General features: G+C 42.8%; 1 protein-coding gene across 1 annotated transcript; it reads left to right on the top strand.

The window, feature by feature from the left end:
• Window positions 1-7,190: 7,190 nt before the first annotated feature.
• Window positions 7,191-10,418, top strand: LOC146634917 (E3 ubiquitin-protein ligase TRIM39-like). Its single transcript, XM_085342884.1, has 2 exons — window positions 7,191-7,226; window positions 9,252-10,418. The coding sequence occupies exons 1-2, from the start codon at window positions 7,191-7,193 to the stop codon at window positions 10,416-10,418; spliced, it is 1,203 nt and encodes a 400-aa protein (XP_085199010.1).
• The last annotated feature ends 513 nt before the right edge of the window (window positions 10,419-10,931 follow it).

Genomic DNA, 10,931 nt, shown 5'->3' with positions numbered 1-10,931 from the left:
TACGTCTATAATCACTAGAGCATATTTTGAGCCTTGACTTTCACTTAATTCAATGAAGTCCATATGAATGGTGTGAAATGGATGAGGTGGTGTGGGGAAATGTCCTCTTTTTGGCCTTAGATTTCCCTGTGAGTTGTGTTTTTGACAGATCATACACGTCCTCACAAATTCTTTTTCTGAAGTTTCAAAATTTAGAGTGTAAAAGTGTGTATTAATGATCTGTATCATCCCTGCCGATGACACATGGGTAACCCTATGTGTCACTAATGCTGCTGTTCTGTGTAGGGATTTGGGAAGTATTGGTTTTGCTTCACAAGTCATCAGATCATCTTTTAGTTGTGCTCCACACTTTAACTATTTCTTCTGTTCTGCGATTGGTGCTGCTTTTTGTTCGTCTTTAAGGACGTCAAGTGGTATTTGCATGGTGGATGCACACATTAATGTGCCTACAATTTGTTGTGCAGCTAACTTAGCTGCTTGATCTGCAAAGTTATTGCTTTTCGTTATTTCTGATTTATCTTTCTGATGTGCAGCACATTTGCATAATGTGAACTGTTTTGGCAATATGATTACATCTAATAGTGTCTTCAGAAGACTTCCATTTTGTACTGGGTGTCCAGTGGATGTAATCACTCCTCTGTTCTGCCAAATTTTTGCAAAGTGGTGCACTGCTGAAGAAACATACTGGCTGTCAGTGTATATATTTATATCTTGGCCTGCGTGCAATTCACATGCACGTATGACTGCTTTGAGTTCTGCACTCTGAGCGGAGTGTGAGGATGTTAGCGGTTTTGCTTCTATCACTCTGTCTGCTGTAGTCACTGCATAGCCTACACAGTTTTGTCCTAGGCTATTCTAAGACGCTGAGCCGTCTACAAAAATGTCACTAAAACCGGGTTGTGGTGTGCTGTGAATGTCAGCACGCGGCTTTGTCTCTTCATCTAATTTTTTCATACAGCAGTGTGGATCACCTTCTTCGGGTGAGGCCAAAAGTGTGCTCGGGTTCAAGAACTATATGTGTGGGTCAGTACTGTGTGGTGGTGTGATTGTGATTGAGAGACTGTATCGCCTGCGGGAAGAAGCTCCTCCTCAGTCTCTCTGTGTTGGTCTTCAGGGAGCGGAATCGCTTTCCTGACCTCAACAGAGAGAACAGTCTGTTGTTGGGATGGCTGAGGTCCTTCACGATCTTCCTGGCCTTGGTCCAGCACCGCCTGCTGTAGATTGAGTGCAGGTCAGGGAGCTCGGAGCGGATGGTGCGCTCAGCTGACCGCACAACCCTCTGTAGAGCTCGTCTGTCCTGCATGGTGCTGTTCCCGAACCAGGTTAAGATGTTTCCCGTCAGGATGCTCTCTATGGTGCACGAGTAAAAGTTCCTGAGCACCTTGGAGGGCAGTTGGAAGTCTCTCAAGCGTCTGAGGTGGTAGAGACACTGACGGGCCTTTTTCACCACGGTGTTGATGTGACAGGACCATGACAGGTCCTGCGTGATGTGAACTCCGAGGTATTTGAAGCTGTCCACTCTCTCCACTGGGCACTCATTGATGACGGGGGTATGGTAGTTCCTCTCCTGCTTAGTGCTAAAGTCCACTATCAGCTCCTTTGTCTTACTGGTGTTTAGAAGGAGGTTGTTCCTCTGGCACCAGTTCTCCAGATTCCTAATCTCCTTCAGGTAGGCCGTCTCGTTGTTATCAGAGATCAGGCCCACCACAACGGTGTCGTCAGCAAACTTGATGATGGTGGTGGAGCTGGTAGTGGCCACACAGTCATATGTGTACAGAGAGTACAGCAGGGGACTCAGAACACACCCCTGGGGGGCTCCAGTGCTGAGAGTGGAGGAGGCTGAGACATGTTCGCCCATCCTTACTGCCTGTGGTCTGCCAGTTAGGAAGTTGGAGATCCACTGACATCTGAGTCCCAGATGCTCCAGCTTGGTGGTGAGTGTGGAGGGAATTATGGTATTAAATGCAGAGCTGTAGTCTATGAAGAGCATTTTAACATAATTCCCCCTTCTAGTGTCCAAGTGAGTAAGTGATGTGTGGAGGAGATGAGAGATGGCAACGTCTGTGGAACGATTTGGACGGTAAGCGAACTGTAGTGGGTCCAGTGTGTCTGGTAGTGAAGAAATGATGAAGTCTCTGACCAGGCGTTCAAAGCACTTCATCACTACTGAGGTGAGGGCTACAGGGCGATAGTCATTGAGAGAAGCAGGGTGGGGTTTCTTCGGGACAGGAACAATGATGGACTCTTTGAAGCATGTGGGGATCACCGACTGAGATAAAGAGATGTTGAATATCTCAGTGAACACAGGAGCTAGCTGGTACGCACAGTCTCTGAGGATACGACCTGGGATGCCGTCTGGTCCTGCTGCTTTCCTGGTGTTCATTCTCTTGAAGGCTCTCCTTACTTCATGCTCGGAGATGACGAGCACGTTTCCGGTGCTGGCAGTATCTTCCTGTCTGCAGCTGTTAGCGCCGCTAGCACTAGCATCGTTGGAGTCATTAGCTGCAGCCTGAAAGCGAGCATAGAAAGTGTTCAGCTCGTCTGCCAGAGTCATGGCCGCGTTCATCATACCGGTTGTTGGTGCTTTATAGTCCGTTATTGTCCTTAGTCCCCGCCACAGGCTCCTAGAGTCACTCTGTGAGTTGTGACTCTAGTTTCCTCCCGTAGCGCTGCTTCGCCTCTTTCACCGCCCTCCGCATGTTATATGACGCGGCTTTGTACGGGTCCATGTCCACCGTCGTGAGTCCTGTGTTGTAGGCAGCGGTGCGGGATCTCAGAGCGTTGCGGATGGTTTTATCCACCCACGGCTTCTGGTTGGGAAACGTTGTGATAGTCTTTGTCTCCACGGTATCATCCGCTAGTTTCCCGATGAATCCCACAACCGCTTCCGTAAACACGTTGACACCATCATCGGAGCTGTTTCTGAACATGTCCCAGTCTGCGTCATCGAGTGCGTCCTGTAATGCGGCCACCAATTGATCCGTCCAGCGCGCGACCTTCCTCTGAACCGGAACTTCCTGTTTCAGCCTTTGTTTGTATTTTGGCATGAGGAAGATGGCGGCGTGATCGGATTTGCCAAACGGAGGGCGAGATTGTGCCTTGTAGCCATCCTTGACCGTAGTGCAGCAGTGGTCCAGTGTCCTTTCACCTTTGGTGGGGCAGGTGATGTGTTGATAAAAGTTCGGCGCTGCGCGTTTGAGGTTGGCACTATTAAAGTCCCCCGTCACAATAAGCGCAGCGTCCCGGTGTTGTGTCTGGTGCTGTGTGAGTGCCTCATGCAGCTCGCATAAGGCGGTGACCGTGTCCGCTTGTGGTGGAATATAAACGGCACTTATAATGACCGATGTAAATTCCCGAGGTAGATAAAAAGGACGACACATGATGGACAGTAAGTTCCAGATTTGGTGTGCAGGAGCGTGTGAGAGGAATAACGTTCGCACTGTTGCACCAATTGTTGTTCACCACCATTTATTGTATTTTATTCTATTATATATAGCATCTTATTCTTATTATTGTTATCCTATTCCACTGTTGTTGTTTTTTGTTTGTTTGTTTGTTCTATACATTTTGCTACTGTAACTTTGCACTGTCAGCTTTCTGCTGTGACACAAATTTCCCACGTGTGGGACTAATAAAGGTGATCTTATCTTTTTTTTTATCTCTCTTAACCACAGGATGTTTCTCAATAAGTGTACTTGTGTTTACTTCTCTCAAAGATTTATTTATTGCTTTTCCAACAACATTTTAACCAACAGGAAGAGAGAGTTCAAATAAAATAGAGGAGGAAATTAAAAAAAAAATTGAGTGTATAATAGTAATATATGTACATCGTGTATGAACAGTGTTGGGGAAACACAGATATAGTTATACATACTCTCACATGTAGATCATTCAGATATTATTACAGAAAAAAAATTATATACAGATAAGTAAAATACCCCCCCCCCCCCCCACACACACACACACACACACAAAAAAACAAAAAACAAAAACAGAAAAAAAACAAGGGGAACAGACAGTGCTCCAAAAAAAACAAACAGGTATAACACAGCGAGTCAATAGGTTGAAGTGCATTATTCCAGGCCTTCGGGCTGAAGTTTAGTCCAAGGGTGTCAAGTTAGTTAGAGAGGCATCTGACCTAACGGCTGCAACAATAAGCTGTGTCTTCTTCAGTTCCAGTCCATTTAATTTCACATCTCATCTCCTGTACTTCGATTGAACAGTCCAGCACTCGCAGGCCCCCCAGGTTCTCTTTGACAGCTGCAACACTACTTCTCCCATACAGGTTAAATGGATATAGTCATTTCTGTTCACTATCGATCATCTCCTCACTTTCCAAAAATAACAAAAAATTTCCCCACATTTTTTTAAAGGAAGCATGTTTACCCTTTATCATAGACGTAAGTTTCTCCAAAGCGAGGGATTTTGACAGTGTCGACAACCAAGTTCTCAAGTGTGGTCTACTAATGGATCTCCATGATTTGGCTATGCTATATTTCGCCTGTAACAGGCAGAAGATTGTGGTTTTTTGGAGAACTTTGCTCAGCTGGATTTCAGCGGGGAAAATTCCTAGGATGCATAGTTTCAGACATAGATTCAGCTTGACACTTGTAATATGCGCAAATACATCTAAAACTTCTTTCCAAAACTTTCTGATTTCTGAGCATCCCCACAGGCAATGCATCAGTGTGCCTTTTTCCACACATTTAACACATATGTCCGGAGTTTTGGGGTCAAATTTGTTTAATAATGTTGGGGTTATATGTGTTCTCATTAGCCATTTATACTGGATTAGTTTAAATTGAGTGTTTATAGATTGTGTTTGGGCTTTCAAGCTGTTTTTTTGCCATTCCTCTGTAGTTATTCTACACTCTAAGTCTTGACACCAGGCGAGTCTTTCTTTTTCTGAGGATGTTTGAGAGCCATCTCTGAGGTTGCTATAAAAACGGGATATTAAACCCTTCTTCAGCTGATGGTTTATTGCTATGTCCTCTAATGAGTTTAGAGTGGGCAATGTTAGGGATTTTTGAGTTTTTGAAATGAAGCTTCTGATTTGAAGAAATTTGAAGAAATGTTTAGTTGGAATGCCAAATTTCTGTGTCAAGCCATTAAAACATAGTAGGGTGTCCTTGTCAAATAGGTCTGCAACTTTGCACAGGCCTCTGACGGCCCACATTTTAAAACCCAAATCTTTCAAACCGGGTTTAAAGGCCCTATTGCCCCAGATAGGTGAGAATTGGGATAGTGCTGGCGTTTCATTTTTAAACTTGAGTGCATCGAACCAGACACGGATGGTATTTTTAACAAAGAGGTTCGATGTATCTTTCATCAGATCTTTATACTTTGCGGAGTACAGGTAAGTGCTGAGCGGTAAGGGGGTAGTGCTTGTCCTTTCTAAATTTACCCAGGGTAAGGTTGTCGTTGAAAACCACCAAGAGGCCGCAGAAAACTGGGCAGCCCAGTAGTACCATATGAGGTTTGGAACACACAGACCTCCCCTGTCATACGGGAGATATAGTAGTGAAAGGCGCAGTCTGGCTCGTCTATTATTCCAAATGAATTTAATGAATATTGTTTTTGCCTTTGTGAAGAAGTCATCTGGAGGGCTGAGAGGAATGACTTGGAAGAGATATAGAAATTTTGGGAGAACGTTCATCTTGAGAATATTTACATGTCCAATCAGAGAGATTGGCAGCATAGACCATCTATTGATTAAGTCAATAACAGAGTTGATTGTAGGAGAGTAATTTGCATGTACCAAATTGTTAATTTTTGGAGTGATTTTTATACCTAGATAGGTAAGACTGTCTCTGGCAACTTGAAACATTGTTTGAATAGGTGGTTTAATTCTTTCAGAATGGTTAAAGAAGAGGATGGCCGACTTGGATTCATTAATTTTTTAACTGGAGATATTGCCAAAGGAGTTAATTGTCTTGAGTAGCTGGGGAATTGAGCTCTTTAATTTGGACAGCATTAAGATAATGTCGTCCGCGAATAATCCAATTTTGGACTCAATATTATTTGTTCTAATGCCAGAGATATTTTGATTGTTCCTTATCGCAATAGCCAATGGTTCAATTGCTAGGACAAAGAGAAGAGGCGAAAGGGGGCAGCCTTGGCATGTACCTCTACCCTAGATAGAATGGTCTAGATATGATGTTGTTAGTTCTAACTGAGGCTATAGGTTTATTATATAATATTTTTGACCCTTGTGTTTACTTCTGAAACGTCAGTCACTTCTACTGTTACAATTGAAAGTATGCATTGTATATTAAAGTATGCCCAGAATGCCTACATGTTTTGTTCTTCCCATTCAATCAAGCAAGGATTGGTCATGACTTGTGTGTATAGTATTTGTATTCTGCTGTAAGTAGTATTTTATTCACTTCTACTGTTGCAACTGAAACTATGTATTGTATATCAAAGCATGCTCAGAATGCCTACATGTGTTTTTGTTCGACCCATTCAATCAAGCAAGCATTGACCATCATGACTTCTGGGTGTGCTTGGTTCAGCAAACCACATCAGTTTCGATCAAAACTAATTTTTCTATATCTCTGAGCCTGACATTAGAAACCCCCTCTAGGCTTTGTCACTCAGTGGAAGTGAAACATCAGATATATTTCACTGATATGTATGTATGTATAAATAATGTATAAATAATGCACACAGTACAATACCACTACACCCTTGAAAACGGTGAATAACAGCTTGAGATAGAAAAAGAGTCCACCTTTGTGTGTTAATATGCGACAATCCCACTAGAGCAAACTCCACATTGTAGCTGGTGCAGAATAAACACTACACCAAACAATGGCATGCTATTTTTGAGCTTTCTACAAGTTTGCATGTTCTAACTTGTCTTACAGCAGATATCAGTTAAACGTCTAAGCTCTGGAATTAAGCACACCCACATTGTGGGTGAAGCAACCGCAGCTGTGAGAGACAGTCGAGTGAAACTCCACCCTGTTGTTGTTCCACAGCTTCCTCTGAGTGAGTCCAGCTACAGGAGAGAAAAGTGGAAAACTCCAACACTGCTGCTTCAAGCTGCTGACGCTCCACACACTGAATGTGAGTTTGAAATTAAAACACGACTCAAAGCAAGTTTCAGTGAAGGTGGTAGAGGAGGGAGGGGAGCCAGGACTGACTGTACTGCCTCTCTCCTGTTTTCAGCTTCACTCACAGACTCAATGGCTTCCAGATCAGAGGAGGATCTCTGCTGTCAGGTAAGTCAGGAGATCTTCAGTATTCCCATTGTTGTTTCATGTAATGAAAGATGTTCAGAGAAATGAGTACTGTTAATAAATCAAAAGCACCACGACTGCAGTTTTTGTGTTGGATGTAAAAAGTGCACATGATGCTGTAAAGTAGGCTAGAATCATGGCGGCGGTCAACGACGGTCCAGGCGTGGGATTTCTCTCATGGAAATATGCATATTATTTTTTCCTTTGGTAGGTGGCATAGTGCACTTGTGGCAAGTAAGCAAGCTAGAAGACTGGCACTCTTGCTGGGTATCCATTTAGCAACACATTAACAAGAAAAGTCTGAGTAAAACCAAAGTTACTTTCCCTAGTAACTAGTTACTTTGAAAGTAACAAGTAACTTGAAGTAACTGAGTTACTTTTGATGGAAGTAACTAGTAATGTAACTAAGTTACTAATTTAAACTAACTTACCCAACACTGACTACCACACACCAAATCAGGTTGTTGGTACTTGCTGGCTTGTGTAGCCTCAAAATAACAAAAGCTCAACACTGCGCCCAGCATCCTGGAGCAGTTCTGTTGTCTTTTGTACGTGTTTTGAGTTTTTATGTGCTTCGGAGTTTTTACGTGTTTTGGAGTTTTTACGTGTTTTGGAGTTTGTACATGCTTCAGAGTTCGTACGTGATTTGAAGTTTGTACGTGCTTTGTCTCTAGGGGCCACCGTAAATATACTTTTATTTATTCACTCCACATAAAATGTAATAATGAAATCATAAAATACAAAAATCAACTATTCACATTTCAACTTTTAACTATTTAAATTTTCAGCTTTTTCCTTTTAAACAAATTTAAAGTGAAAACAACACAAAACACTGCAAACCATTATTTATACTATACCTTCCTAATGTGACGTTGTTGCCCCTGGCTCTCTTTCTCTCTCTCTCTCCCTCTGGCTCTGTTCCTGTGCTACTGAGTGTAACTACCGCCCCTCCCCCCTCTGCCCAGCACAAAGCACAAGGCTCACGTGCAGAGTGAAGCGGAAAAAAAGTGCGAGAGAGAGAGAGAGAGGGTGAGAGAAAGGAAAAAAAAAAACACGTGATAAGGATAAGGAGCCAGCTCGCGTCGTTCACATCAAAGAGCCGGCAGAACGACTCATCACTACTGCCTCTTGCTCGCGAGGCAGCAGGGAGACAGTACAATAGCAGGGCAGCAATCTAAATACAATGAACAAAGAACACCAGACTCTTTCAAAGTAAAACAGGAAACATGGAGAAATAGACATGACACGAACTTGACAACAAGTACAACACAGACATGACAGGTAGACAGTACAGGGCGAGATGACAGAAACAACTAAGAAACAAAGGACTAACCTGCAACCTAGAAATTAACTAGATGAGCTAAACTAGAACACAAATGAATACAAAAGACACATAAAAACTCAAACACTGGGTCACACGACCCAGTATCATGACAATTGTGCTGCAATAGGTGTAGGCTGCTGGGGCATTCTCATGATGTTGTGAGTCTCTCATCTTTGAGGTGTATACACACCTCACACTGTGTAAATACACCTTTCTTCCTTTATATATTTCTCTGCACTGAATTATGATTATTCATCTCTGGCTCTCTTCCACAGCATGTCTTTTGTCCTGTTTATGAGGGTTCATATAATTGTTTTTATCTGTATTATATGATTTAAATTACAATATAAAGTGCCCTGTGACAACTTCTGTTGTGATTTGGTGCTATATGAATAAAATTGAATTGGACCCTTCCCTGAGCCTGGTTTTGCTGACTTTTTTTTTTTTTTTCAATTAAAAGGGAGTTTTCCCATCCCAATGTTGCACATGAGCACTTGCACATAAGGGGTCATATGACTGTTGGATTTTTCTCTGTTGTTTTATTGCAGGATCTACCTTGTAATATATGGTAGACCCTGCAATGTGTTTGAATATAACAATTCAATAAACAATTAAAAGAAATTCTACAAAAAATGTGCACAAAGTTAAGAACTTACATTACTATGTGTTCCTCATTCTTCCAGGAGAGAGATCAGAGAGCTTCAGAGGCTCACTGCAGTCTGCACTCTGAGAAACTCAAACTCTTCTGTCTGGACCATCAGCAGACAGTGTGTCACATCTGCTGCGCCTCAGAAAAACACACCAATCACAGATTCAGACCCATCGATGAACCTGCACGACAATACAAGAAGGAACTTCAGGAAACTCTGGAGCCCTTAAAGGAGAAGTTAAAGGTTTATGAAGAAGCTAAAATGAAGTTTGATCAAACAGCAGAACACATTAAGGTCCAGGCCCGACACACAGAGAGGCAGATTAAGGAGCAGTTTAAGAAGCTTCACCAGTTTCTTGCAGAGGAAGAGGAGGACAGGCTTGCTGCAGTAAGGGAGGAAGAGGAGCAGAAGAGTGGGATGATGAAGGAGACGATGGAGGCTCTGAGCAGAGAGATAGCAGCTCTTTCAGACACAGTCAGAGCCACAGAGGAGGAGCTGAGAGCTGAAGACGTCTCATTCCTGCACAACTACAAGGCTGCAGTGGAAAGAGTCCAGCGCTGCCCCCTGCTGGATGATCCACAGCTGCCCTCAGGAGCTCTGATAGACCAGGCCAAACACCTGGGCAACCTGACCTTCAACATCTGGAAGAACATGAAATACATGGTCTCCTACACTCCTCTCATCCTGGACCCAAACACTGTTCATCCAAACCTCATCCTGTCGGAAGATCTGACCAGTGTGAGAGGAGGAGAGAGGCAGCAGCTTCCTGATAATCCAGAGAGGATTCATTTGTTCTACTCTGTCCTGGGCTCTGAGGGCTTTAACTCAGGGACTCACAGCTGGGATGTCGAAGTTGGAGACAGTACAGGGTGGGAACTGGGTGTGTTGGCAAAGTCTGTGGAGAAGAAGAAAGAGTTATGTGCTGGATTATGGAAGATAAAATTATGTGAAGATAAATACTACGCACACTCACCATCAGCTCCTCTCACTGCTCTCGTAGTACAAAAGAAGCTCCAGAGGATCAGAGTGAATCTGAACTGGAACAGTGGAAAATTGTCGTTCTCTGGTCCTGATATTAACAAACACATTCACACCTTCAGAGACACTTTTACTGAGAAGTTGTTTCCATACATTCGCAGTCGTGAAGAAGTGAAGGTGTTGCCATTGACGGTGTCAGTGTCAGTGGAGCAGGTGAAATGAGGATGATTACATTTCTAATGTTGTTTCCTCTTATTAAGTTGTATTTGTACTCTCACTGACAAATTGTAATAATACAATTGTGATGAATTGTAAGACTGCACAGCTTTCGAGCGGGATTGCTTTTAAGATCCAATTAAAATCAATGCACTCAGAAAGATTCTCTGGAGAAGATTAGAATTCTTGAAACAGAGTTTATTCACTGCATCATATGAACAGCAAGAACATACATACAGCAGAAAGCGAACAAAGCAAAACCACCTGGGGTGTACAGCCTTTAGCACAAGCAGCAAAGGAACACAGAGACAGACAGAAACCCTTTGCTTTGGCTTATCATAATAGGTCAAGACACGGTCAAACATCGCACATAAATACTAAATATTAAATCTTACAACAGGCAGTCAGCATAATCTTTTATTATACATATATTATGGTGATCCTCATATAGAGCTGGGCGATATAAGATTTTTTCATATCACGATATGTTTTTTTTTCATTTCAGGTGATAACGATATA

Source organism: Diplotaxodon limnothrissa, linkage group LG3 (assembly GCF_057381915.1).
Source record: "Diplotaxodon limnothrissa isolate DT_005_m linkage group LG3, D_limnothrissa_male_GT1.1, whole genome shotgun sequence".
Classification (NCBI taxonomy): domain Eukaryota; kingdom Metazoa; phylum Chordata; class Actinopteri; order Cichliformes; family Cichlidae; genus Diplotaxodon; species Diplotaxodon limnothrissa.
Note: the sequence above shows the minus strand (reverse complement) of the source record. Positions and strands in the feature narration are given on the sequence as shown.

What these genes read in the sequence shown, in the direction of transcription:
- LOC146634917 (XM_085342884.1), top strand. Translation starts at nt 7,191, where the DNA reads ATGGCTTCCAGATCAGAGGAGGATCTCTGCTGTCAG. An exon ending in AGGAGGATCTCTGCTGTCAG is followed by an intron (nt 7,227 to 9,251) that starts GTAAGTCAGGAG and finishes TCATTCTTCCAG; the next exon opens with GAGAGAGATCAGAGAGCTTC.